At 40.4% G+C, this 27,853-nt stretch overlaps 1 protein-coding gene across 19 annotated transcripts; it reads left to right on the top strand.

Moving 5' to 3' along the window:
* The first annotated feature begins 5,141 nt into the window (after positions 1-5,141).
* Positions 5,142-26,519, top strand: LOC100673545 (zinc finger protein with KRAB and SCAN domains 5). 19 transcript variants are annotated; one of them, XM_023541706.2, is made up of 6 exons: positions 5,156-5,210; positions 5,558-5,608; positions 6,405-6,894; positions 10,660-10,798; positions 21,104-21,712; positions 24,162-26,519. In XM_023541706.2, exons 3-6 carry the CDS (start codon positions 6,481-6,483, stop codon positions 25,277-25,279), a joined length of 2,280 nt encoding a protein of 759 aa, XP_023397474.1. In that variant the 5' UTR covers positions 5,156-5,210; positions 5,558-5,608; positions 6,405-6,480; the 3' UTR covers positions 25,280-26,519. The 19 variants fall into 19 exon arrangements, 17 of the variants coding, with proteins under 17 accessions (XP_023397472.1, XP_023397473.1, XP_023397474.1 ...); XM_023541708.2 differs by having other exon boundaries at positions 5,162-5,210; positions 6,408-6,894; XM_003422476.4 differs by lacking the exons at positions 5,156-5,210; positions 5,558-5,608 and adding exons at positions 15,117-15,208; positions 15,499-15,634 and having other exon boundaries at positions 5,625-6,894.
* Positions 26,520-27,853: the final 1,334 nt, after the last annotated feature.

Below are 27,853 nucleotides of genomic sequence, written 5' to 3' on the forward strand. Positions count from 1 at the left end.
AGGGGAGAAATCTCTCAATTTGTTTTTTCTTAAGAACCAAAGCAAAAGGCCACATAAAGGAACTCATAGTCACATAGTATCAGCTCAGCCTCTGGAGGGTCTGGAGACTAAGGCCAGCAATGTGTGCAGTCAATCATGTTTACATGACTGCGACCCACTGAAAACTTTGGACACCAAGGTGTAGGTGACCTGTGGTTGGCAATACTCCATGTATACTGTCACTCATCATTGCTGGGAAAGTAAGTGCTGTCCCCACAGTTCCACTGGGAAAGGACAACTGGAAGCTGTATGCTTGGAACCCTCCTGGATCCTACCCTATATATTGCTTTCTTTGGCTAATTTTAATCTGCATCCATTCATTTTAATAAACTGTAACCATGAGTATAACAGTTTTCAGTGAGTTCTGGGAATCCTTCTAGTGAATTATCAAAAATTAAGGTAGTCTTGGAGACCCATGAACTTGCAATAGGTGTCAGAAGTGAGAATGGTCTTGGGGATCCCTGAACTTGCTTTTGATATCAGAAGTGAGGGTGGTCTTGGGGACTCCCAAACATTTCAACATGTGTCTCCTTCCTTTGAGTCAGGTTGGCAGAGCACTTCCTAACAGGATAGTCTTAATTATTTGAATTCCTAAAAAATGTGAAAGACAGAGGAAACATTGAAGAAGGTCAAGAGGGCTACCTAGTGACATCTTCCAGATATGAACCTCAGAGAATAAAAATAGATTGTTATCCTGGGTGCAAATGTTATCACCTGGGGTGTGAGACATGAAAACCTGCCTCAGCTAGAGTTGTTGGAAAGGAATCTTGCATCACTGGAGAAACATGGGCAGAAATGAGAAAAATAGACTATCAATACATATTTGTGTATAATTACTTAAAATAGCCTCTAGATGTCCTTGTGTATTATGGATTGAACTGTGTCCCCCCAAAATATGTATCATAAATCCTAACCTCTGCCTGTGGTTATAATCCCATTTGTGAATGGGTTGTGTTTGTTACATTAATGAGGCAGGATTAGGGTGTATCTTGAGTCAGTCTCTTTTGAGATATAAAGAGATTAAGCAAGCAAGAGAGAGACAGCAGAGATGAGAGAAGAGAGATGCCAAGGCATGTGAAGACTGCCCAGGAGCAGAAGATAAGAGACAAGGACCTTCCTCCAGAGCTGACAGAGAAAGAAAGCCTTTCCCTAGAGCCAGCACCCTGAATTTGGACTTCTAGCCTCCTAAAGTATGAGAAAATAAATTTCTATTTGTTAAAGCAAACCATTTGTGGTATTTCTGTTATAGCAGCACTAGATAACTAAGACATTATGTTATCTAGGACATTTATCTAGTGAGATCAAAGAATGAATATATATACATATATATACACACACATATACACATATGTAAATGTACATATATAAAAACCAAACCCATTGCCATCAAGTCAATTCTGACTCATAGCAACCCTATAGGACAGTAGAACTGCCTCATAGGGTTTCCAAGGAGCAGCTGGTGGATTCGAACTCCCGATCTTTTGGTTTACAGCCACATGCTTAACTACTGTGCCACCAGGGCCCCATAAGTGTAGGATAAATTCTTAGAAGTTGCTGAGTCAAAGGGTAAGATATATACATATCTACATAAAACACAAATATATAATAAAAAGATATCTTTAGATATTTTTTAAAATATATATCTAATATCTACATATATTTATACCTATAGATATATATCTTAGCCTTTGAATCATGCAACGTATTATCTAAACAAGATAAAAATACATATATATGTATATATGCTTGTATCTTACCCTTTGACTCAGCAACTTCACTTCTAAGAATTTATCCAAACCTCACACTAGCACATGTCTAAAATGACATATACAAGATTATTTACATACTGCAGCATTGCTTGTTATACAGCACTGTAAAAACGGCAAGGAGTTGGTGTCTGACCTCTGACTTCACAAGGGGGAAGGAGAATCAAGAACAGCCAAGGCTGATTCCTATGAGGCAGAGGTCAGACATGCCTTCTCTCTCCACCATCTTTACCAATTCCGACACCAACCATGCCTCCCACGGCACTCTCTGCTTCTCTGCTGGGTTCTATAACTCACTGAAATGGCCACACATAACTCACAGATAATAATCACGATTATGGGGTTTATTAGGGAAGTAACAGCTTACAACTGAGGTTCAGGAACACTCAGGCTACAGTTCATCCATCAGGACAGCCTCTTTTCAGCTGTGCTCACAGGCATACCTCTCTCTGGCCCTAGGCCTCTCCCCTGCCCAGGCAAGTGTTACAAATCTCTTTTAGCCCCTGCCAATAAGTGCCCAGAGGCACCCCACTCCACCAGTAAGCCTTGTCTCAAAAGCACTCAGCTTTCTCGCTCCGTGGGTTAGGAAGCCTGCTGAGCCAGCTCCTGCTGGTCTCTCCTCCCACCATTTGTGTGCCACTGCTCCTCACCATCTTCAGATTTACAGTTCACTCCGTCTCCTGGATCCAGGAGCTTCTCATGACAGGAATCCCGCGTCCAAAAGACGCACTCTGCACTCCTGGCTGTTCTATCTTGGTACTGGTGGGATCCTCTCTCTCTGCTCTGGAATTGGCTCTCTTTTAAGGCAAAACTGACCAATCCACTTGGTGGTCCACAATTATGTAATTTGCACAGTCCCACCCAATCACTTGGGTGGGAGTTACAAGACCATGATGAGAAAGGCCACACAAAAGTGATCCATAGCACCACATGCACACACACACAAAAATAATAACTTCAGTGCTCAACAGAGCAAAACCAAATCCCTTGCCGTCGAGTCTGTTCTGATTCATGATGACTCCCTGTGTGTCACAGGAGAACTGTACTCCATAGTTTTCAATCTCACGGAAGTAGATTGCCAGGACTTTCTTCCATGGCACCAGTGGGTGGATTCAAATAGGTTAGTGAATGATCTTGTACAGTTTGCACCACCCAGGGACCTCAGTGCTCACCAAAAACAAAACCAAACCCATTGCCATGAAGATGATTCCGACTCATAGCAACCCTACAGGACGGAGTAGAACTTCCCCATATGGTTTCCAAGGCTGTAATCTTTACTGAAGCAGACTGCCACATCTTTCCCCCGTGGAGTGGCTGGTGTGTTCAAACCACCAACCTTCCAATTAGCAGCCGAGCACTTAACCACTGCACCACCAGTGCTCTTAGCCAATGCCCACCAGTAAGGATTAAATATAGTATACTCAGATAATGGTATACCATGAGGACAGGAAGAACAAGAAAACTAATGACAGGGAACAATCTCCAAGATACATTAAGTGCAAACAATAAGGTGGAGAAAGGATATAAATTGTGCTACTATTTACACATAAAATATAACATTTGCTTGAATATCCATGGAATATACCTGGTTAGGTATATAAGAAATTAATCATCTTGGCTATCTCTAGGGAGAAAAATGGGGTGGCTGGAAAACAAGGATGGAAGAGGCTATTCTGTGTACTCTTGAATACTGGATCATGTAATGTATTATCTACTTAAGAAATAAACGAAAACTTTTTAATGAAAAGAGCATTAATAAGTCACTTAAATGGAGGTATATTAAAAAAACAGGTACACACTTAGACAAATTTTATGTATATTAAACAACTAGGTTAATGCCATAAGAACATCAAAATTAAGCCCAGTGTCAGAATTCTATCACCAACCCCCCATAGATGATTCTTTTTTTTTAATGCTATAATGCCAACTCATTAACACACAAAATACAAGAATGAACAAACCAGCCTTAGAAGAAGTAAAACCAGAATGCTCCGTATAAGCCAAGATGGCAAGACTTCGGCTTGCTCACTTTGGACACATCGCCAGGGGAAAAACCAGTCGACAGAAAAGGACATCATGGTTGGTAAAGTGGAGGTTCAGCAAAAAAGGAGGAACCTTCAATGAGATGGAACGACGCAACAGAAAAAACAATAGACTCAAACATACCAATGATCATGAAGACGGTGTTGGTCTGGGCAACAGTTTCATTCTGTTATACATGAGGTGGCTACGCATAGGGAGGAAACCCTGGTGGCACAGTGGCTAAGAGTTAGGGCTGCTTACCAAAAGGTCTGCAGTTTGAATGCACCAGGTGCTCCTTGGAAACTCTATGGGGCAGTTTTACTCTGCTCTGTAGCGTCACTGTGAGTCCGAATCGACTCCTGAAGGCAGTGGGTTTGTTTTTTTTGGGGGGAGTGGGTTTGTTTTTTTTTTTTGGTTTATGCGTAGGGAGCAGGCTTCCTCCAGGGCAACTAACAACAAGAAGACATTTACCACGGGTTTGGTTCTAGATAGGCAGGTACCTAAAATGCATGATTTTAGTCACCCAGAAAAGAGACTTGTGTTGGCGAAGAATGCTGAATAATACCATGGACTGCCAGAAAAAACAATCTGTCTTGGAAGAAGTACAGCCAGAATGCTCTTTAGAAAGAAGTAAGGATGGCAAGATTTCATCTCAGATACTTTGAACATGTCTTCAGGAGGGACCAGTCCCTGGAGAAGACATCAAGCCTGGTAAAGTGGAGGATTAGCAAAAAAGAGTAAGACTCTCAACTAGGTGGACTGACACAGTGGCTGCAACAATGGGCTCAAACATAACCATTAGGCGCAGGACCCGGCTGGTTTCGTTTCTGTCATACACTGGGTCTCTATGACTCAGAACCGACTCTACGGCATCTAACATCTGTCTGCAGATGCTGAAATTCCATAGCATTCGTTTCTCTCAGCCTCATTTTCCTGATGGGTAATAGTGGCGATAGTAACTTTTGTCCTGCTTGTCGAACAGCTTTGTAAATAGGCAAGGACTTGGAAAAACGTAAAGCACCATATGAAGATGAGAAATTATGAAGGATGGGAAACCTCTTGGCTAAAGGAGCCTGGCAAAAATGATTCCACTGTCTCCGCATGAGTGCGGGGCTTATGCCCAGACTCTCCCCAGCCAGAGGGTAACCTGCTCCACACCACGCCGACCCTTCAGGCCCAAGTGCCGAGGCCACGCCTCCTTGCCTTACCGAATTCTGATAGGCCCGCGGGACCGACGCGGATAAAAAACACGCGGCTGGATTGGCCAGCAGTCTCGGACCGCGGGAGGCTTTCTGGGAGGTGTAGTCCTCGGGGTCTCTGACTCCTGCGACTGGCGGTTCTGATACAGTTTCGGCCTGTGAACAGACTGCGGCAAGTGGTCAGGTAAGTGGTAAAGAGGTGGGAGTTTCTGGAGAGGGAGCACCGTGATTGGCGAGGGATGGGCTGAAAAACCAAAGAGTCCAAAATTAAAGACAGTAAGCATTGCCGGCTCGCAGAAAGGTGTGGCCCCACTTCGAATAGCGTATTACTAAATTTGGGCGCAGAGCCTTGCGTAGCCGGGGGGGTAAAAGACGCAAATTCCGGGGCCAATCAGACACTAGCAACTGTTGCCTCAGCAACCCATTCCGTACACTTGAGGCCACGCCCCCGCCTCCACTCCAAGGCAAGGGGAGGAACTCAGGCTGTTTAAATGTCGTTGTTTTCTTTCCCAATTCGACTTTCCGCTTTAGTGACGCAGAACCTGTGGCTTCAGTGGACCGGAGAACGCACCGTTACGGGCGGTAAGCCGGGGATCCTGGCCTCTCGCCACACGGCCCGGCTGATGAGGGCTCACCCCCTCCGGGGCGGAGCCGGGCGGGTGCCTCCCTCCCGCTGCGAGACCGAGACCTCCGGGATTCCTAGAGAGGACTCGGAAGTGTTTTCGGGGGTGGGATTTGTGGCTCAACCAGTTGGCCTGGGAAGGATTGGGCTTGCTTACTTCCGGCGAGGAAGTGTTGGCAAGTGTCAGCTTAGGTTTACTGTTTGTAAAGATCCATCTTCTCAGCCTCGGCTACGTGGAGCTGATCTTCCAGGAGAGTTCCCCAGGACCGGGCTGAGGGGAAGGGGGTTTGTGTCTGGACGCGGGTTCCGAGGAATCCAGGTCCAAATCGGTACCTATATCCCTGCTTCTCTTGGGGACCAATGAAGACTCCCCTTGGTCTGTCAGGCTCTTGTGGCTTGAAGGACAGGGCCAATTTTGAGCTTTGTAATGTTTCTGATCCCTATTCTGACTTAAGTTTGCCTTACAATAGAGAGAAGGAGCAGCTGCGTCTGGACTAGTTAGTAAACCTTACATTATTTATTTGAAATTTAACCTTTCTTCACCTCTTAAAAATGTGCTTTAGGTTGGCTCCAATGTCAGATTTTTATAGCTCTGCTTCAAAATTTTGTAAATGTTGGAAATAGGCTCTATTAGTAATCATTTTGTGGGTGGATTGATGGCTGCCTTGTAGTCCATATTTTAAAATTACTCCGTTCGGTGCAGATGACCACTTTGTCATCTCGCATTGCTAATAATGATTTTCAATGTGTCATCAGTAGGTTGCACACTACTGAAGGTGCCCTTTAGAAGATCTTAAACAGCTCAAAAAGAATTTGATTGTTCTGAGTGGGAATGATAATGACAGAATCCCGGGAAGTTATAGACTTAGACCCTCCAGCTCAGACTTCACAGGAGCAGGAAGACCTTCTAATAGTGAAGGTGGAAGAAGAAGACTGCACCTGGATGCAGGAGTACAATCCACCAACATTTGAGACTTTTTACCAGCGCTTCAAACACTTCCAATACCATGAGGCATCAGGGCCCCGGGAGGCACTCAGCCAACTCCGGGTGCTCTGCTGTGAGTGGCTGAGACCAGAGCTGCACACCAAAGAGCAGATCCTGGAGCTGCTGGTGCTGGAACAGTTCCTGACCATCTTGCCTGAAGAGTTCCAGACCTGGGTGAGAGACCAGCACCCCGAAAGCGGGGAAGAGGCTGTGGCTGTGGTAGAAAATATACAGAGAGAACTTGAGGAACGCAGGCAGCAGGTGAGTGGAAGAGGATGTAAGTGAGGCAAGAGGACAGAGTTAACAAGCAGATGAGCAGGGATGAGGTCTTTAGCCCTCTGGTGCTTCATTCATATTCCTTTGTTCTCCTGGGATTAGGTACACTGTGGAGAGTTCCTGCCATTCCAGCAAAGAGAAGGGATATCCAGTGTGTTAACCTGGAGAAGACAATCTGCAATTTTATTTATTTGTGTTTAAAATTACTGCATTCAGTTTTGAATGCATGGTACAAAATTCAAAAAGTTCATAAGGGTGTAATGAAAAGTAAGTTTCCCTCCCACCTCCAATGCCCCAGCTGCCTAGTTAACCTCACCAGAGGCAACCACTAGTACACGGATACTTGTATATTGTATATCCTTACAGAGATATACTATATTCTGTATATGTATGTATGTGACATGCTTTAAAAAAAAAAAAACAAAACATGTTTTTAAGCTGCTGTACTCTTCTGCCTCTTGCTTTATTCTTATATCTTGGTTTGTTCCATGTCAGTACAAATACAGCTGCCTCACTTTTTGAAAGGGTGTTATATTCCATCGTAGAGGTGTGTCATAATTAAATGCCTGTTGAACACCTACTTAGGTTTTCCTTTAGATTTTTTCTAAATTTTTACTATAAGAAACTTTGCTATAGTGAATGTTCTTTACATATGTAATTAATTGTAGAATGAATTTTTAGAAGTTCAGTTGTTAGCTCAGAAGCCGTATTTGTAATTTTGATAGCCATCAACAGATTGCCCTCCAGAGAGGTTATACCCATTTATACTCCTACCAGCACTGTTGGAGAGGAATTTTTTGACCCAGGCTGATAACATGTTATCAAACTTTTTGATTATTGCAAATGTGAAAGATGAAATATTCCATTTCTGTACAACTTTAATTTGCGTTTCTCTTATGAGTGAGTTTGATCGCAGTATACTTTTTAAGAGCTATTTGTATACCCTCTTTGTAAATAATCTGTTTATGTTTTTTACTTACTAGAAAAGATAAGCCCTATGTCTGTCATATATGTTGCAAATGTTATTTTTCTAGTTTTAGGTATGACCACATACATATTTTATTTTTCTAGTTGGTTGCCTGTTTTTTCTTATGGAGATTATTATTTTTTGAGTTTTTTTTAAAAAGAAAAAAAGTAGTCAGTTTAAACCATAAACTTATGGCTTCTGGGTTGTGGCATACTTAGAAAGGTGTCTCTATTACAATGTTATGAAAAAACTTTCTAATCATTTCTTTTTTTTTTTACACTTTTAAATGACTGATCCATTTGGAATTTATTTTGGTGTGTGGTGTTTGGGATGATTATAACTTAATTTTTTTTCAGATGTCTATGTAGTTGCCCACAAAGCTTTTATAGTATGTTCTTTTTTTCCTGATTAAGATGTCACCTACCAAATTTCTGCATGTAGTTGGAACTATTTCTGAACTTTCTATTCTATTTTATTTATTTTACTGTCTGTTCATGTATTTATGTTTTAATTATTTGAACTCTGTAAAATGTTTGGGTATCTAGTAGACTAGTCTTCTCCCCTCTGATTTCTTTTTTTCAGTATTTTATCTTTATGAACTTTAGAATTACTTAGTTTCCCCCACCCCAAAAACCCTGTTGGTATTTTTGTTGGGATTGCATTAAATCATATAGTAATTTAGGGAGGACTGGTACTCTGTCCCGTAGGGTCGCTATGAGTCGAAATCGACTCGACAGCACTGGGCTGGGTGGGTATCTGTATGGAAACCCTAGTGGTGTAGTGGTAAAGTGCTACGGCTGCTAACCAAGAGGTTGGCAGTTCAAATCCGCCAGGCGCTCCTTGGAAACTCTATGGAGCAGTTCTACTCTGTCCTATAGGGTCGCTGTGAGTCGGAATCGACTTGACAGCAGTGGGTTTGGTTTTGGTTTTGGTATCTTTATATTGTTGTGTCTTCTTGTCTGTTTTTATTATGGGCTTTCCATTTGTTCAAATCTTTTGTTATGTGTCTCTCTGAAGCATTTTAAAGTTTTATTGATATAGATCTCACTTATTTTCTTACATTTATTTCTGAGCACTTTCAGTTATTGTTGCTGTTATAAATAGGATCTTTCCTTCCATTGTACTGTTTTGTTTTTAATATTTGGGGACTGTTTTCTCTATCTGAATTTTTTACTCAGCCATGCTAGTGAATTATCTGAAGGTTTGAGGTAGTTAGGCCATAGCTGGTGCAGCTCCTCAGGGAGGTCTTGAGGGCACCAGGCTCCTCTAGTGCCCTGTTTCACTTTCATTAACACTCGACTTTGGTCTTCAAGGTGAAAAGATGACTGGTATACTTCGAGGCAGCTAGTTAGTAATAAGTAAATCAGCCCATAGTATTGACCACATACATATACAACACCTGATCTACCAAAACCAGAAGGAAAGAAACCCAGTCCACATTGAGTGTCTGGCCAGTGGAAAGATCTCTGGGTTTTGCTCTTGAGTCCCTTTTTTTTCCTTTTTCATACACTTCCTACAGGTTTATACCAAATCCCATGACAGGACTTTTAGAAACCTTGGGATAGCCTTATCCTGTTTCATCTTTTAAAATTCAAAATGGGTTTGGTTTAATCCAGACGGTTTACCCAGCTGTAATTTAGTCAGTGGCTTGAAGATCCCTGAGTTTTTTTATGCACAAGATCTTTCTTTTCCTTGACTCCATTTCCATTTAGGTACTTCATCAGTTTACTAAGAAAAATTTCTATCATAACCTAAATAAGTAGATTCTAACTGTAAACATAATCAACTTTGTGGTTCTATAGAGACAAGCAAAAGTGGGGTTAATGGAGGGACTAAAACTAGTTGAATTACTCTACAAACGTTTCATGTTTACATGCACCGTTTTAATTTTTTTTTAATAAAATTGATCCTGAAGTTTAAAATCTTAAAAGAAACTTAAAAAGGAGAAAAACTGCTGAAAGTCTTTTTTAAGGTATCTCTTATGTTCATTATAACCTGACCCCCTACCTTCCTCTTTCTGCGGGGCTCACGCTCTCCTAAACTCTAATTTTTTTTTTTTTTTAATACAAAAGGAACAAAAATCATGGGATTGTGGGACTACAAGAGTTCAAAGCTAGCTAGAGAATTTCCCTTATTCTTTGGAACCATTGCATTGCGGTGTAAGGTACTAGTCTCATTATTCTTACCCTCTGGGTAAGGGATACTTTAATATTCTAGAAGAACCGCAGGCTTCTAAGCTGACATAGAGTCACTATGAGTTGGAGTCGACTCAACAGCAGTGGGTTCATTTTTTTTTCAATCATGTAATCTATAATGGAGCCCTGGTGGCCTAGTGGTTAAGAGCTGGGCTGCTAACCAAAAGGTCAGCAGTTCAAATCCACCAGCCGCACCTTGGAAACCCTGTGGGTCAGTTCTGCTCTGTCTTAAAGGGTTGCTATGAATCAGAATCGACACGGCAGCAGTAGGTTTGATTTTTTTTTTTTTTTTTTAATCTGTAGTAGGCTTATTTGCTGTTCAGTCCCGTGGCACGATGTTCTTCTTTCTAACACGTAACACAGTTTATAATTATATGTTTACTTACGTGTTGATGTATCAAATGAAAGTCTTCTCCAACTAGACCTAAGCCGTGTTTATAAACCACTGTATAATCAGTGCCAGGCTCAGCATAGACACACATTAAGTATTTGACAAAGGAATGAATGAAAGAATAGCATGAAGTTGGCTAGATTCCTTCATAGCCTTCCCTGTAACCTGTGGTGATTTGTTGTGGTTGTGGTTGTTAGATTGTTGCATGCCCTGAAGTGCTTCCTCAGAAGATGGAGCCACCTGGAGCTGTGCAGGAACCCTCCAGTGAGCAGCTCCTGTCCACGGACGCCCAGCCCAGACAAGAACCACAGCAGCCCCATGTTCTGGAGGAAAATGGTGAGCATCAGTTACGCGGTAGAACAGATACAGGTAGAGAGTAGGAGACCTGCCCTTGTGGGTAGGAGGTGTCTGTAGAAGAGAGACTGTAGGCTGGGGCAGCCTCTCTGCAACTAGCAGGGTGTGGAGGTTGAGAAGGGCTAGGGATCTGGAGTTGAATTACTGGTTTATACGACAGCTAGGAACTGTACCACAGCTTTGTTAAAATACCTACAAAAGTCTTTACAAAGTACAACAATTGTTTTGCAACATTCATTAAACTGTACCTTACAAATTTTGTTTTCTTAATATTTATGTAAAAAAAAAAAAAAAAGCCTTCCAGTTCCTAATTGCTTTCACTTCTGGCTGGCCAGTTGTTCACTGTGAAATCTTATTTGAAATAGTGCTTCAAAATGAGATTTACAGCATTTATTTTGTTTCTTCTTCTCTATTTTAAAATGTTACTAACCTGTACTAGATCACATCAACAAAGAAGGGCAAGTATCATATTTATTATGATATATATCCACAGGTCCAAAATCCCTAAGCAGAAACCTTTGGTGTTCAATAGATTTAGAACTCAGAATTTTTTAGATGTAATAAGGTAGTGTGATTAGAGTTACCCCCCCCATAATCAAACATAACATTCCTGTAGTGAAATATATGTACATTTACAGTAAATGGATTAACTGAAGAGTTTAAATAGCTTCACGTCCATTCAGGTCAGGTTTTGCTGTGAAATTAGTTCAGTGCCAAACGTAGTGAAAACAAAAAACAACCAAGAACCACACAGAAACCATTCGGTATTTAAAGCATTTGGGTTTCCCAGTAGAAGATTTTGAACCTGTGTTTCCTCTGTTTGGCCCCAGACTTTCTTCTAGACTCTGGTTGGTGGTCATGTCTTTCTCTTGGCATGCCCTCTGCCCTAACCTTTTCCAGCTTTGCTTTCACTGTAGTAATAACAGCAACAACAGCAGCAGCAGCAGTGACTGCTACTTATATAGCACTCTCTGTGGGTCAGCAACTGTTCTAGTGCTTTTCCTATATAAACTCATTAAATCCTCAGTGTACTTGGAAAAATAGCCCTCACCATTTACCATCCGGGTCCAGTGGATGCTCTTTATTTTCTTAAATTTTTAATTTTTTTTTTTTATAATTTACAGAAGGATCAAAGGATAGTGAGAAACAACTTTTTAAAATATTTTAAAAGGCATTAAACCTTTTTGTATCAAGTACATTTTGGTGCATAAACATCATGAAACTTGAAAGAATAATGTCACATACCCTTGTAGCAAAATGGGATGGTCCAGGATCTTGACACAAAATGTCGCATGATGAAGTCTTTCCTGTTGAATAACTCCCTGGATGAGAATGCCATATTGCCTTCTGGAAATTAGAAACATATCAGCCATCACTGATTCTTGAGTTTGAGAACATTCACCTGGGGTATTACCATATGAAGACCCATATTCTAAGATTTATTTATACTTTCAGGTTCGTCATTATCATTAGGGTGCTCTTCTCTGTCTCTCTGCATTCATCATCAGATTCATCTAATAATAGTGAAATGTCTTCTCTGCAAATTTCCTTCTCCTCTCCTTGCCAGTATGGCACTATGGCAGAAAATGAAAACCTCGGAACTGTCAACTGTATTTAATGGAAGCTAAAAGCAGATGTCAGCTGTCTTACACCTTCTTGAAGGATAATGCAATGCTTTGAAAAACACGTGCAGTGCTTTGGGCAAGCAGTAAGAATAGTGAATGATGATGATTTATTTCACTATTACATGATCCCTAATATTTCCATTATTCTTCTGTTGTCTTTTTATTTTGGTTGTTTTGGCATAGTTGGGAGGGATTAATTAATATGAAATAATTCCTAGGATGATAAAATAGAAAAGCATTTTTCAAGATATAGGAAAAATAAGATCACTCAGATTCCAAAATATACCTTAGATTTATAAAAGGGTCCGGTGGACCCCATATAGAAACGAAAAGAATAAGTTTTACTCTATTTTTTAAAAACAATAAAATTAATTTTCTTTTTGTTGTTCAGAAGACCTCTAAAAGAGTAAGTCACATAATATCACTTCTTAAAAGGAGTAAAAACTGCTAAAAAAAAAGAAGCTTAAAAACTAAAATTGTATTCATTAGAATTTGTTGATATACCAAGGTAAATTCTTACAATAACCCAATGAAATAGGTATTTTTATTATCTTAATGTTAGAAATGAAGAAGCTTGGCCTGGAGAGGTTAAGTACTTTGTCCATAGTCACTAAGTATTAAGTAGCAGAGCTGGGATTTTAACCCAACGAGTTTAAGCTCATTCTAAGTTATCATGCGTTTGCTTTACCACCAGTCTCTTCAAGCACAGGATCCCATACTCACATCACTTGCATCTTCCCTCTGCTTTTAGAGTCTCATCAGATCAGGCTTTCTTTTCTTCTGTTTGTTAAGTGCTTTGTATCTGCTCTGCTCTGTTAGCTAGACCCTAGCCAGTTTCTTTACCCAACATAACTACTGTTCGCTCAGATATAGACTGTATTCATTTCTTTCTTTAGCTTCTATTTTGAATCTTTAGCCATCCTGGTTTCAGATCCCTTCTCTATTTTTGGCTTTCATTTCTTTAACCAGTATGTCCTTTCTGTGTTGTTGCTCATTATTTCTTTAGTCATCAGAAAGAAGCAAGCTACATACGCACATGTATCTTCAAGACTGAGGAAGTTCTAAAATCATGGGGTTAAAGGTTAAGATCATGTAGGTCTCTCCAATTCAAGGTACACATTAGGCAATGATATCTGAATGAACCATGAATCTTAAACAAAGGACAAGCAGAGGTGACGTCAGAGGGTCAGGTGGTCATCAGCATCCAGGTATCAGAACCTCCAGGGACATGCTGTTCTCTCTGTCTGGATAGCACCCTCATCTTCCTTCCCTCTCATCTCTACTTCCTGGAGCCACTGTCTCTAGAAAGACTTTCCTGAACACCCTCTTCCCCCCCACCCCTCTCTACTATGTAGGTGTTCCTGTCGAAACTTGAGTGATCTTCAATTATAGTACTCTTTACAATATGTCGTAAGTAAGGTGTACCGTCTTGCCCTCCTCGTTAGACAGAATTGCCTCTTCTTGTAACACACCAAACCAAAAACCTGTTGTCGTCGAGTCAATCCCAACTCATAGCGACCCTGTAGGACAGAGTAGAACTGCCCCATAGAGTTTCCAAGGAGCGCCTGGTGGATTCAAACTGCCGACCTTTTGGTTAACAGCCGTACTACAGGGTTTCCCCTGTAACACAGAGTAGACAAATATTTCTTGATTGACTGTAAACCAACCATAGTAATTCTTGAAGGGAGAGAATGTGGACTAAGGCTTTGCTAATCAAAGTGTAGAGAGCAGTGGTGGTTCACTGGTGGAATTCTCGCCTTCCATGCAGGAGACCTGGGTTTGATTCCCGGTCAGTACACCTCAAGCAAAGCCACTCCTTGTCTGTCCGTGGAAGCTTGTATGTTACTATGAGGCTGAACAGGTTTCAGCGGAGCTTCCAGACTAAGACAAACTAGCAGGAAAGGTCTGGTGATCTGCTTCTGAAAATCAGCCAGTGAAAACCCTATGGATCAGAACTGTCTGTTGGGCGTGGCTTCTCCATGCGTCCCGTCCCCGCCCCGTTGCTGTCCAGTCGATTCTGACTCATAGCGACCCTGTAGGACAGAGTAGAACTTAGAACTGCCCCATAGGGTTTCCATAAGTAGGAATCCTAATCAGAGGCAGCCGACAACAGCAACAATCAAAGTATGGCTCAAGGAACAGCAGGGTGGGTATCACCTGGGAGCGTATTAAAAAAAAAAAAACCACTGCCATCTGACTCAGAAATGCAAAATATCAGGCCCCAGCCCGGACCCCCAAATCCGACTTTGTCGTGTAACAAGATCCCTGGTGATTTGCTTGCACATTCAAGCTGGAGACGCTGGGCTGTCGGGAATGCTTCGGCTTCGTAGAAAAGGTGACACTTGGTTGTTCTTTGAAAAGAATAGATTTTATCTTGGCAGAACAGAGTGGATCCTGTGTAGGGGAATAGCACCATCTAAGGCTTTTTTTTTTAAGGCTTAGCAGGAGGGTTTAGCCTGACCAAATCAGGGAGTCTTTCTTGAGGGGGAGAGGGGCAGCAATAATAGGCAGATACGGGAGGGCCCAGAATGTAGACAGCATTCAGAGTCAAGCCGAAGAATTTCGCCTTGATCCATTAGCAGACCACTATAGATTCTTAAGCAAATGAGGAGCATGCTGGCAATAAGAATTGGGCTGAGATGTTCTTACTTAAACGTCTTTTTCTCCTCCTTCAGCCCTTCCTATTCTCCAAGTTTCTTCCCTTTCCTTGAAGGACAGCCTTAGAGACCAGGAGCTGACAGCTTCACTTCTCTCAGCTGGGTCCCAGGTGAGCTGGTGTCCCTTTGCCTTCATTGAGGACCCATAACTCTCCTCTAACAATAACCAGCCTTAATCGTGAATCTTTATCAGGAGTTCTCAGTTTCTTTAACTAGAGACCGGGCCCATCTTGCATTGGTACTTAATTCCTTTTTTATCTTTTGCCTTTCTACCCAATACTTCCATACCCTCTTCGAGGCATAGTTTCTCCCCGTTTTTTTCCTTAAAGCTCCCAGTTCTTCCTCTCACCGCACATTGGAAAATAGGGAATGGGAATTTAGTGGAGATCTCATGTTTCAGAAGTTGGTGAAAATTGAAGATGTGATTGATATGGCTTTTTCCTTCATCCTGGAGGAATGGGGACATTTGGATCAGTCCCAGAAGAACCTTTATAGGGGTGACAGGAAGGAAAACTGTGGGAGTATTACTTCCATTGGTAAGAATTATTTTGTCTGCATGGGGTAGGACATCTTAATTTTGTTATCCTGTAAAGACTGTTTTTAGCACATGATATGAAAGTGTGTATGTATTCATTGCTGTGACATATTTTTTCCTATGGAAGAATAAATCAGACTTTTTTTTTTTAGTTATTCAGCTTATTCTGATTATTTCCATCTTAATAAAGATGTATATGGTTAAAGACTGATAGTACCTGAGGGGTACTATTTGCAATTCAGCAAATGCTATCTTTTTACTACTTAAGAGAGCTGAAAACTAATAGGTTTCATTTTTTTGGTTTGGTTTTTAACAGAGTTTTAGTGGTTATCGTACTCTTGATAAATTGGGTAATGTTTGCTGAGTAATTCTGATTTATGAAAACAGCCAAGACTTTACAGAATAACTGTTTATTATAATAGTTGTTACAGTGTCACAATGGCATCACGTGGGAGTTTATTAGAAAACATCACTATCTATCACAGCGCTCAGGTCACCGGTACCTATGTTCAGATGTTCACCTTGGCATCTACATTTCACATGTCACATTGCTTCTTGAATTCTGCCTCCCAGCTGAAGTTTTGAGCCTGTTTCCAACCAAGTTATGATCCCGGAAGCTAACCTTCGATTGTGCTGCCTGCAACAATTATAAAAATCTCGGCACTGTTGCAAACATTTTGGAGCTTATGGCTTTTAGTTTCTGTTGAATTAATTCTTTTAGAAGAATCACTATATATCAAGCACACCAGTAGACAGTAGATGAAATACACACATAATGCCAAATATTCTTCGAAAAGCATTATGGCAGTTTACATCATCTAAGTGTATTAGTTCACTCACAGGCCTTTATTTAAAAGATGTAAAGGTAACTCTTGCTCTTTAAAATTTTTCATTTCATTAATTATTATTAATATTTATTTGTATTTCCTTTTCTTTGATTTATCTGCGCATGCCTTTTGCTCACTTACCCATTGGGATCTTAATGGTGATCTTTTATCTCAAGGAATTATTTATATAGTGTAAATATTGTCATTTAATGCAGATATTTCTTCTTTTTAAATTAATTTCAGATAGCTATCTTGTCTAATTTGAGTCTGTCAGTACAGTTGTTCCTTGGTATCTGCAGAGGATTGATTCCAGAACCCCTGCAGATACCCAAAATCCCCAGATGCTCAAGTCCCCTGTATATAAAATGGCATAGTATTTGCATATAACCTACGCACATTTTCCAGTGTACCTTATATCATCTCTAGATTACTTACAATACCTAATACTATAAATAGTTGTTATACTGTATTGTTTAGGAACTGATGACAAGAAAAGAAAGTCTGTACATGTTCAGTACAGATGCAACCATCGTAGACGTAACTACATAGTACATGCCAGACGTGAGGCGAACAATGCTCAGTGAGTGCTGGAGAGAGACTAAGGATCTGTGAAATGGCGGGAGGCTACAGCAGGGTATGCCTACACATCACTTTTTTTTCCCCCAAATATTTTTGATCCACAATTGGTTGAGTCCATGGATGCAGAACCTGTGGATACAGAGGGCCGTTTATATTGCTTTATCATTTTCAATCATGGGTTTCAGAGTTGTAGGCTCTTGGCACAGTTCTTTTCTATACCATTCTTCAAAGAGTTTTAAATTCTTGCTTTCCATGTCATTACAGAATCTTTACCACTTCAGTGTACTCTTCTACATTAAGAACATGGTCAGTGGCTGCTGCCTCCCTAATTTCTCTGGGAAGGCCATATTAGATTATTTTCATGCCCTAGATTCCTAACAGCATCATAGAAGTCAGGATTAAAAAGTAACCATCGGACTTAGAAATGAGATTTGAAAAAGTTGAATGATTTCTAGCAATAGCAGTTTCCATGGAGTAATTCGGGCATTGGGGAACAGTTTCTTTGAAAACTGCATAGAGGAGGAATTTGAGAAAGCCATTATAAACTTACAAATGCTATGATAAACTGTGAAGAAGACAGGAGGGCTGATCACTAAAAGAGTACATGGGTTAGATGGCTGATTATTTTCATATGTCCTTTTGTTTTAATGGAAAAACCTTAAGTATATTTAAATACTAATGGAAAATAATACAGTGAGTTTGAAATACCAGGTTAGGGAAGAGTGGATAATTGATGTACAGAGGTCCCTGGAAAACAGGTAGGGCATGATGGAATCCAAGGAACATGAGGGAGGATTGACCTTAGATAGAAGGAGAGACATCTCTTCCATTGAGAGACAAGAGAAAGGAATAAGGCTGGTGTTACGTTTATAGGCGGTTATGGGACGTTCTAGGAGTTTTTGACTGGATGGCTTTGACTTTCCCTCAAATAGGAGACAAAATCACCTGCTGAAAGTAAGTTGGTGATGGAGTAGGTGGTGAAGTAGAGGTTTAGTGCATTGGAGAACTTTAGTTTTTTAAAAGTTTATACATGCACATGGTAAAAAAAAAATATTCAAATAGTACAAATATGTATAAAGTGAAAAGTAAAGTCACCTACCCCTGATCTTCAGTCCCCTAGTTTTCCTTCACAAAAGCAATGATTGTTAGCAGTTTCTTGATTGTATTTCTAGGTATATTCTGTGTATATACACATGCTTGCAGACATTATAGCATACCATATATATTATTCTATGCCTTTTTAATGCAGTGATATACCTTGGAGATCATGACGGGGAGATTTTGATATAGTTGCTGAGAAAAATGAATGGGGAAAAGAACCAACATTAGAAACGTTGAATTGCCAGACAGGGCACCAGTGAAGCTGAAGATCACGAATTTGTAAAGCACCAAATCTGCCTGATTGGATGTTTTTGTATCCACCACTGCATTACTCTGCAGCCCAGGCATAGCAGTGGGTAAGGAGGACAGACAGGGAAACGAGCATAAAACTTGTCGCATACACCGTGAAGAAGCAGGAAAGAAGAAAGAAGCAAATCTGTAAAGGCAGTATAACTGTAATTGCCTTCTCTGGAATGGCAATTATTAACCCCAAAGAAGTGCATTGGATTAATCTGATTTGTTTCAAACTCACACCTAGAAAAAGAGCCATCTGCTTGTCTAATGGGAGAGAATTCCAATAAGAATAATACATGTGAGCATAAGTAGGTGTGAATAAAAGAAAAATATGTGATAAATGTGATTACCTGCCTAGTTAGATAGACGAGAAAAAGCATGTAAAAAGCCTGGTTTTTTGATAGAGTTATTTTGTTTATATGTTTGTTTCTGCTAAAAATTATTTTTAGGAAGAGAAGAATTCAGTAAAAATAGTTACAAGGTTAATTAAAATTTAAGTTGTCTTTATGATATAAGAATTATAACTTCTGACTGTGTCAAAAAGGGATAGTATCTAAGGTACAACAATTGTTCTCTATTCGCCTGGAGCAGAAGAGGAAGAAAGAGTCAGTGATAAGGGGAGGAAATGGAATGTGTGGCTAGTTGCCTCCATGAACAACTGCCTTCTTTGCCGTGAGACCAGAAGAACTGGATGGTGCCTGGCTACCCTTACTGAACATCTTGATCGAAGATTCTATAGAAGAATCCTGACTGAAAAGGGGAAAGTGAACAGAATTTCAGATTCTGATGGAATCTAGAATTTCTGGAGCCACTGAGGCTAGACGAACCCTTGAAACTGCTGCCCTGAGATAATCTTTAAAGCTTAAACCAAATAGATGAAGTCTTCTTTAAATCGAACAATGGTTTAGCTTAATTAGTAAAGAATGTCTGCTTTGAGCATTGTGCTATTTTAGAGAACTATCTATAGGGGATCAAACTGACAACAGCAACTCAAAAGATTAGATAGGAAGCTTAGGGAGCAGTGAGTTTTTGTTAATGGGGGAGGAATAATTTGGAAAAGGAGGGTGAGAATGATTGCACAACTTGAAGAATGTAATCAATGTCATTGAATTGTTGAATTGGTGTATGTTTTGCTGTGTAGGAAACCCTGGTGGTGTAGCGGTTAAGAGCTACGTCTGCTAACCAAAAGTTCAGCGGTTCAAATTCATAGGTACTCCTTGGAAACCCTATGGGGCAGTTCTTTGTCCTATAGGGTTGCTATGAGTTGGAATCGACTTGATGGCATCGGGCTTGGGGTTTTTTTGTTTGTTTTGCTGTGTGTACTTTCAACAACAATTTTAGAAAAAGGTGGTGATACCATATTTTTGCTCAAGTAACATGCCCCTTCTACGCTTGTTTGCCAACTGGATCCTCCCTGACGAGCCATTTTCGTAATCTCGCTATGTTAATTTTTTTTCCAGCAACATGTTAAAAAAAAAACTGGCATAGCAGCAGTTACGAAAATACTTTTTGGGAGGAGGGCACAGTTGGCAAACAAACATAGAAGCTGCACATGTTATTTGCATAAAAATATGGTAGTACCTACCTCAAAAGGTCATTATAAGGATTAAGTGTCAAAATTGTAAAGCACTTAGCATTGTGCCTGGCCCCATAGTAAGCATGTGTGTGTTGTTGAGTTGATTCTGACTCATAGTATTCCTGCAGGTCAGAGTAGAACTGCTGCATAGGGTTTTCTAGGTTGCAGTCTTTATAGGAGCAGAACGCTAGGTCTTTATTCCCACAGAGAGGACAGTGGGTTCAAACTGCCGGTGGGTTCAAACAGAGCCCTAACCATTGTATCACCAGGGCTCCTTAGGGTAAGAACTTAGCAAGTGTTAACTCTTATTCCTATTATTGTGTAATATTTGAAAATTCTTTCATTATTAGGAAATTTTCAATAGGCTGTGAACTCTATCTAGCATTTTAAAAATAATACTCCCTGTTTTTTGTTAACTACTGAAAATTTGTCTCTGCGAACCATATGAAACTGCAGGGTTATGGGTAAAATGTATATTGCTGATAGAATTGCCCAGGGAACTGATTGCAGTCACTTAACCACCTATATTCATCAATGACTATTAAGTGTTAATCCAGCTCTTGACAGAAATAGGTTCTTCTCTGGGTATAGGAAGAATGTCTTTTTCTCTTTAGACTAATTCATACCACATTGAGATCCTTTGGGGATTGAAAAAGCTGGAAAGATCATCTTTCTTCTCCAGGCTATGAATAAACAGGAAGAGGAAGGTGAAGACTGGGTTAGCTGCATAACCCAATATCACATTTTATTAAGAATATTTAACACTGCACAGGTATTCACAAACAGGTACCGTATGTAAGGACCACACCAAGAGGATATCACCCTCATTAAAGAGAGTGACTGCTCTCCAGCCTTATCCCTTTGAACCATTTTTTGCCAGGTCTTCCTTCCCTAAGCTGTCTCAGTTTCCTGCTTGAACATTCTTTGCCATATCCCTGTGGTGTAAAGTCCTTTCGTAAATGACTTTACAAAGTCATGCGTTCCCAGCACGTGGTCGGTTTCACTTAATTGAATTACCGTGTATCCTTCAATCATTTTCCTTCTTCCAATTCAGGGGCTTGCTAATGTTTCCATTTTCCTTCTCTTATTTCAGATTATGAGTCCCGTAATGACAACATGGAACTCATAGTAGAGCAGATTTCTGATGAAGCCGAATCGCACTGGATGACATCAGGAAGCACTGAAAGGAATGTCCCCCAGAGCCCAGAGTTTGCAGAAGTTAGTGACCTTAAGGGCATGGTAGAAAGGTGGCAGGTGAACCCCACTGTGGGGAAATCAAGGCAGAACCCTTCTCAGAAAAGAGATCTTGGTGATATCCCAGGCATTAACCGTAAGCAAAACACAAATGGTGAGAGAGGTCACAAATGTAATGATTGTGGTAAATTTTTCCTTCAAGCCTCAAACTTTATTCAACATCGGCGAATCCACACGGGAGAAAAACCGTTTAAATGTGGTGAATGTGGGAAGAGCTATAATCAGCGTGTGCACCTCACTCAGCACCAGAGAGTCCACACTGGTGAGAAACCCTATAAATGTCAGGTGTGTGGAAAAGCTTTCCGGGTGAGCTCACATCTTGTTCAGCATCATAGCGTGCACAGTGGAGAAAGACCCTATGGATGTCATGAATGTGGAAAAAACTTCGGTCGGCATTCCCACCTGATTGAACATCTGAAACGCCACTTCAGAGAGAAATCCCAAAGATGTATGCGTGAGGCGTTTGTATTTGGGGATAAAGAGAAGCAAAAATTATCTTATTAGTTCAGTACATTAGGACAGATGGGTTGCAATACTGGGAGCAGTAAAAAGGGGCAAAGAAAGCAGTTTATTTTATTCATAATTTAATCGGTTGTCAATTTAATAGGTAAAGTTCCATGTCCCATCTCCCCTCATCCCTACAACTTTCCTTTCCCCAGAGGTACCTGCTTTCAGCTCTTAAACCTGTTTCTTCTCTTTAGTCTGTATTTTTCAGTACTACTGCTGTGTCTTTTACATTGTCAGCTTTAAACATTACCTGTTGACTTTCTATTATAGTAAATGACTTTTTTTTTTAACTCTCTTACATGCTTCTTTCCCTCTTTCGTCTTTTCCTAATTTAGGTATTTTATTTATTTTATTCTAAAATAATAAAATAACAATAGCTTAGGAAATTTGGGGAAAGAAAGAAGGAGAAAATCATAAATCCACCACCCTATCTAATATAGCTATTATTTAGTGTATTTCCTTCTATCTTTTTTTCACATGCCTATTTTTATATAGTTACACTCATTGTTGTGTCCTGTCAAGTTGATTCTGACTCGTAGGGACCCTATAGGACAGTAGAACGGCCCCATAGGGTTTCCTAGGCCGAAATCTTTGTAGGAGCAGATCACCAGGTCTCTTCCCCTGCAGAGCGGCTGGTGGGTTCAGTTAGCAGCCGAGCACTTAAACCATTGCACCATCAGGGTTCCTTTGTTCTGCTGTTAGGGTACAATTAAATATTAGACACGCAAATTTTCCAGTGTTATTCAGCCCTCCTCTTTGTTATTTTTGACTGTATAACCTGTCATTGTGTGGATGCATCGTAGTTTACTCACCTGTTCCCCAGTTGTTGAACTTTTCATATTTGCTGTTTTGTTTTGATAACTGTGCTGTGCCTATGGGTTTTTCTATACTTAGTTTCATTTCCTTATAGTAGATTCCTGGAAGTGGGATTAAGGGAGGAAGGGATAAAAATATCTTTATGATTCTGTACATATTACCAAATTGCTTTTTAAAAGAACTGCACCACATAGGAGACTATCATTTTTACCAAATTCTTGCCAGCATTATTAAAATTTTTTTAACAAATGAAGTAAGCAGAAGATTACTCTTTGTTGTATTTATATTCACTAATTTGTTTATGAATAAGGTTGAGTAATTTTCCTGTTTTGTTTGCTTATATATTTTCCTTACCTGTTCCAGTGGCATTAAACATATACGTGTAGGATCACTGTAAACTTTACTGCGAACTTAAAGACTCTTATTAGTATTCTTCAGACAACTGTGATTGGCCAAAGTTTTGTTTTGGGTTTCTTTTTTAATTATGCTTTTGATGTCCCCAAGGTCAGCTACATATCATTTAACTTAACAACCACTACTACCTCTTCGATCATGGAACAGGAATTTATGAAGCTCATAGTGTCTTAAAGTTCTGGGTTGGGCTGAGCTATCTCTTCAGCCACTTCTGTCCCATTCCCCTTGGTGACTGCCTTATTGGGGAAAGCCTTCCAATAACGCTGTAGTCTTGAAAAGCATTCGCTTTCAAATAGTATCTATTTCATATCCTCTCCCCAGTTGTTCTTATGACTAGTTTCCCAGTTAATACATAGCTGCCTCTTCTCCTCATTTTTTTGGATCAAAGGAGGGATACTTTATTTGCTCATCCAGCCATATTTATTGAGAGCCTCTAGTGCTAGATGCTTGGGGTATGGCAGTGAACAAAACAGATAGAGGTCATGCGCTTGTGGAGCTGATGGTCTTGGGGAAAAGGAGGAAAAGCAGATAATAAAGGTGATGAGCGTTCCCAAAGGAGAAGTATATGGTGCTCTGGGAAGGAAACCGAAGCTAGAGAGTTGGCTAAGAGTGAAGAGGACAGGGATTGCTATTCACCTACCCTTTGACAGTAATTTTTGCTGGCATATTTCCCTCTTTTCCTTGCTCCTAATCAGGTATTTTTCCCAATTCTTTATGCCCTTCATGATCCTTTGCTTTCCATTCTTCCATCTTTTTGTCAGTTCTCACTGTCTATGTTTATTCTTGTTTTACCTTATTCTCTCTGCCTAACTTGTTGAGATAATGGCCCTCTCCACATTTCCTGTCCCCTCTCTCATTTTAGAATTTCTTTCCCTCTTTTCTTTGTAATGAAAGTTTTTACTTATCCCTATTGTCATCTGACCCCAATCACTTTCACCACCCTTCTAAGTTAGCCACTTCTTTGTCTTGTTGTTTTTGCTGGACAAGTCCCAAATATGTTTGTTTTTTTTCCATTCCTGTTGGCATCAAATATATACATAAATCCACTTTTGATGCTCCTATTACATAATAGTCTCATCTGATCATTCTGTTTTCCCTGACAGTTTCCTTTCTTCTGTAAAAAAACAGATAACATTTGTATTTCCTCTTTATTTTTTCAGGCAGTGACAAAAGAAGGAAGAATACAAAATTGAACATTAGGAAGAAAATTTCAGAATTTTCAGAAGCAGACATGGAACAGTCAGGAAAAATCCAAAGAACTGTTTCTCAAGTTCAAGAATTTGGAGAAGACAGTGAACACCAAGGCAAGTTGGATAGAAATCAGGGAATTCCCCTGAAAGTCATACTAGGACAACCAGCTTCAAAGAGGATAAATTTCAATGACGTCACATATGCCCATAAAAAGTCCTCTACAGGAGAGAGACCATATAAATGTAATGAATGTGGAAAAAGCTTTATTCAGAGTGCACATCTTATACAACATCAGCGAATACACACTGGGGAGAAACCATTTAAGTGTGATGAATGTGGGAAAAGCTACAATCAACGTGTGCACCTAACTCAGCATCAGCGAGTACACACTGGTGAAAAACCCTATACCTGTCATTTATGTGGGAGAGCTTTTAGAGTGAGATCCCATCTTGTTCAGCATCAGAGTGTCCACAGTGGGGAGAGACCCTTTAAGTGTAACGAATGTGGGAAAGGCTTTGGCAGGCGGTCACACCTTGCCGGACATCTGAGACTCCATGCTAGAGAGAAATCCCATCAGTGCCATGAATGTGGAGAAATCTTTTTTCAGTATGTTAGCTTAATTGAGCATCAAGTGCTCCACGTGGGTCAGAAAAATGAAAAAAATGGCATTTGTGAAGAAGCGTATAGTTGGAACTTAACAGTGTTTGAAGATAAGAAGATTGAGTTACAAGAGCAACCTTACAAGTGTGATATATGTGGAAAAGCCTTTAGTTATGGTTCAGACCTTATTCAGCATTATAGAACTCATACTGAAGAGAAAACCTATGAATGTGATATATGTAGAGAAAATATTGGCCAGTGTTCCCACCTAAAACAGCGTCAAAAAATCTATTCCAGCACAAAATCCTATCAATGTAATGAATGTGGAAGAGACTTCACTCTAAAATCACATCTTAGTCAACACCAGAGAATCCATACTGGAGAAAAACCCTTTCAGTGTAAAGAATGTGGAATGAGTTTCAGTTGGAGTTGTAGCCTCTTTAAACATCTGAGAAGCCATGAGAGAACAGATCCCATAAGTGTATAGGTATTTCTATTACAGAGTAGCTCGTCAATTTAAAAGAAGCCCTCCTGAACAGAAATCTTACTTGTATATTGAATGAAAAAACCAGCTTCAAGCATTTTCTCCAACTTAACCATCAAACCTACAGACATGTTGAAATCCTTCAGCTAGAACTCAGCCTTTTGGAACACTAGAGAATCCACAATAAGTTGATACATGTTTGCTTTCATCATTGAGAAATGTTTTGGTTAGCATTTTCATACTTGAAAATCTACACGAGAGAACCTATGAATATGGCGGATGAAGGAGAGCCTTCAGATGGCACTCATTCTTCATTTGAAACCCAGAAAACTGATACTGGGAAAAGGCTCATGAATGCAATAGAGATAAGCTTCATTTGTAATTTCTGCCTTGCTTGACAGCAGCATATCTATTCAGGAAAGAGCACGGTGAAAGAACGAAAGGACTCTTCAGTGTGATATCTGTTTTGGTACCTCAGCAATGAACCTTTTCTAGAAATGATTATTCCAGCCACTAGAATCCTCCCGTCATTCCCATATTGAGTATTAAACCCTTTTAGAAGAAGAAATTGACCGAAGGTATTTCTATTTTGGCAAAATTTGGGGTTCAGAGGCTTAATTGTTATGCGTTCTTGCTGCTTCATTCAATCTATGACTCCTCTGTGAAACACACTCTACCTTGTTTTTGTTTTGATTCCACTAGCAACATGGTTCGCTAGTAGAGAGATTCAGAAAATGTAAATTCAGGAACTGTGCTGGTCAGTCAAATCTTAAGGAGAAAGGAAAGGGTACCTTAGGGAAAAACAGAAGATAGGCAAAACCGTGGGCTGGTTCCTATTCCCCAGAGTGGTATTATCATATTACAAGAGGGAGGGTAGCTAAGTCCATAGAGGAATTGGACTTTGTTAAATTAAGCATCTTAGTCCAATTGGTATGTATACTGATTCCCAACTGCCCTGGTGATAGACCACCACCATAGGATAATGGCATATACAATGCTGTAAGTTTGAGTTGCAGCTAGAATTTAAATAATTAGGAGTAGGCGGATACATTGTCCAGTTATCCCTACCTTGTGGAACAGTCTGGTAAGGAGTTCGATGGGGAAAGAAGATGATATGTATAACGGGGTTATCTTAAGTCTGTTTGCTAGAGAGAAGAGAGTACTTTTGGGCACTGCTGAAGCCATGCTTTTGCTGACTTTGCCTGGCTTACGATAAATGCCCAATAAATATTTGTTGAATGTATGCGTTGTACACTGTGGTGCCCTGTCCAGATCCCCTTTACCAAGCTGGCATACCCAGCTGCTCTGAATTTTGGCTGCTGAGAATTTACAGCTCTCCCCCTTCTCTGGAGATTCTGGAGAATTGCCCTCAAATGATGGGAGCTGCCTCACCCAGGAGTCACCCACCTCCAGTCCACAGCCAATGTCTGATTAATATGGGGCACAAAAGACTGGCTCATTTGCTTCAAGAGGGGGTGGGGCTGTGATGCAGTTTATGCTCTAGAACCATCCCTTTGTGGATCAGGCCATGGCTAGACTTTACCTGAGACTACATCCATGCTCGGCTCTTTCCTTCTGTGTCCTCTGTCTTTACTTCGAAGGCTTTCCTGAAGAGCACTCCTTTGATAAGTCATGTGGCTCTGAATCCCTGTATCAGGCTCTGCTCCTAGGGAACCTGACCTAAGACATTTGATGCCATGAGCAGTTCTAGGAAGCACACTTTTTAAGAATGGGGTTGTGGAGTTTGTCATTCCTCATGAGGCAATGAGGACAACATCACTGATGGTAGGTAGCATATTGATAGTTCCTGGCCAGTGGTAGCTGTTCAATTGCTAAAACATTTGTGGTAAACTTGTGTGGGATACTGCTAGTAAGGAATGTACCAACTTGTGTAATGTTTAGGTCAAATTGTTGTTGTTAGTGCCACTGAGTTGGTTCCGACTCATACCAACCCTATGTGCAACAGAACAGAACAATGCCCAGTCCTGCACCATTCTCAGAGTCACTGCTATCTTTAAGCCCATTGTTGCAGCCACTGTGTCAATCTATCTTGTTGAGGGTCTTCCCCTTTTTCACTGGCCCTCTACTTTACCAAGCATGACGTCCTTCTCCAGGGACTGATCCCTCCTCAGAACATGTTCAAAGTACATGAGATGAAATCTCACCATCCTCACTCCTAAGAAGCATTCTGGCTGTACTTCCAAGACAGATTTGTTTGTTATTCTGGTGGTCCATGGTATATTCTCTATTCTTCACCAGCACCATAACTCAAATGCATCACTTCTTTGGTCTTCCCTATTCATATCGCCAAGATAATTTTAAAGCAATTACGCATCCTCTTTGCTAATTATTAGTTGACATTTAAAATCTCTTTGCATGCATATGAGGCGACTGAAAAAACCATGGCTTGGGTCAGGTGTGCTTTAGTCCTCAATGTGACATCTTTGCTTTTTAATACTTTAATAAAGAGGTCTTTTGCAGCAGATTTGCCCAAGGCAATACATCGTTTGATTTCTTGACTGCCATTTCCATGGGCATTGATTGTGGATCCAAGTAAACTGAAATCCTTGACAGTTT

The sequence above is a fragment of the Loxodonta africana genome, chromosome 12 (assembly GCF_030014295.1).
Source record: "Loxodonta africana isolate mLoxAfr1 chromosome 12, mLoxAfr1.hap2, whole genome shotgun sequence".
Classification (NCBI taxonomy): domain Eukaryota; kingdom Metazoa; phylum Chordata; class Mammalia; order Proboscidea; family Elephantidae; genus Loxodonta; species Loxodonta africana.

What these genes read in the sequence shown, in the direction of transcription:
- LOC100673545 (XM_003422476.4), top strand. Translation starts at nt 6,481, where the DNA reads ATGATAATGACAGAATCCCGGGAAGTTATAGACTTAGACCCTCCAGCT. An exon ending in TTCTCTCAGCTGGGTCCCAG is followed by an intron (nt 15,209 to 15,498) that starts GTGAGCTGGTGT and finishes CTCATGTTTCAG; the next exon opens with AAGTTGGTGAAAATTGAAGA. An exon ending in TGGGAGTATTACTTCCATTG is followed by an intron (nt 15,635 to 21,103) that starts GTAAGAATTATT and finishes CTCTTATTTCAG; the next exon opens with ATTATGAGTCCCGTAATGAC.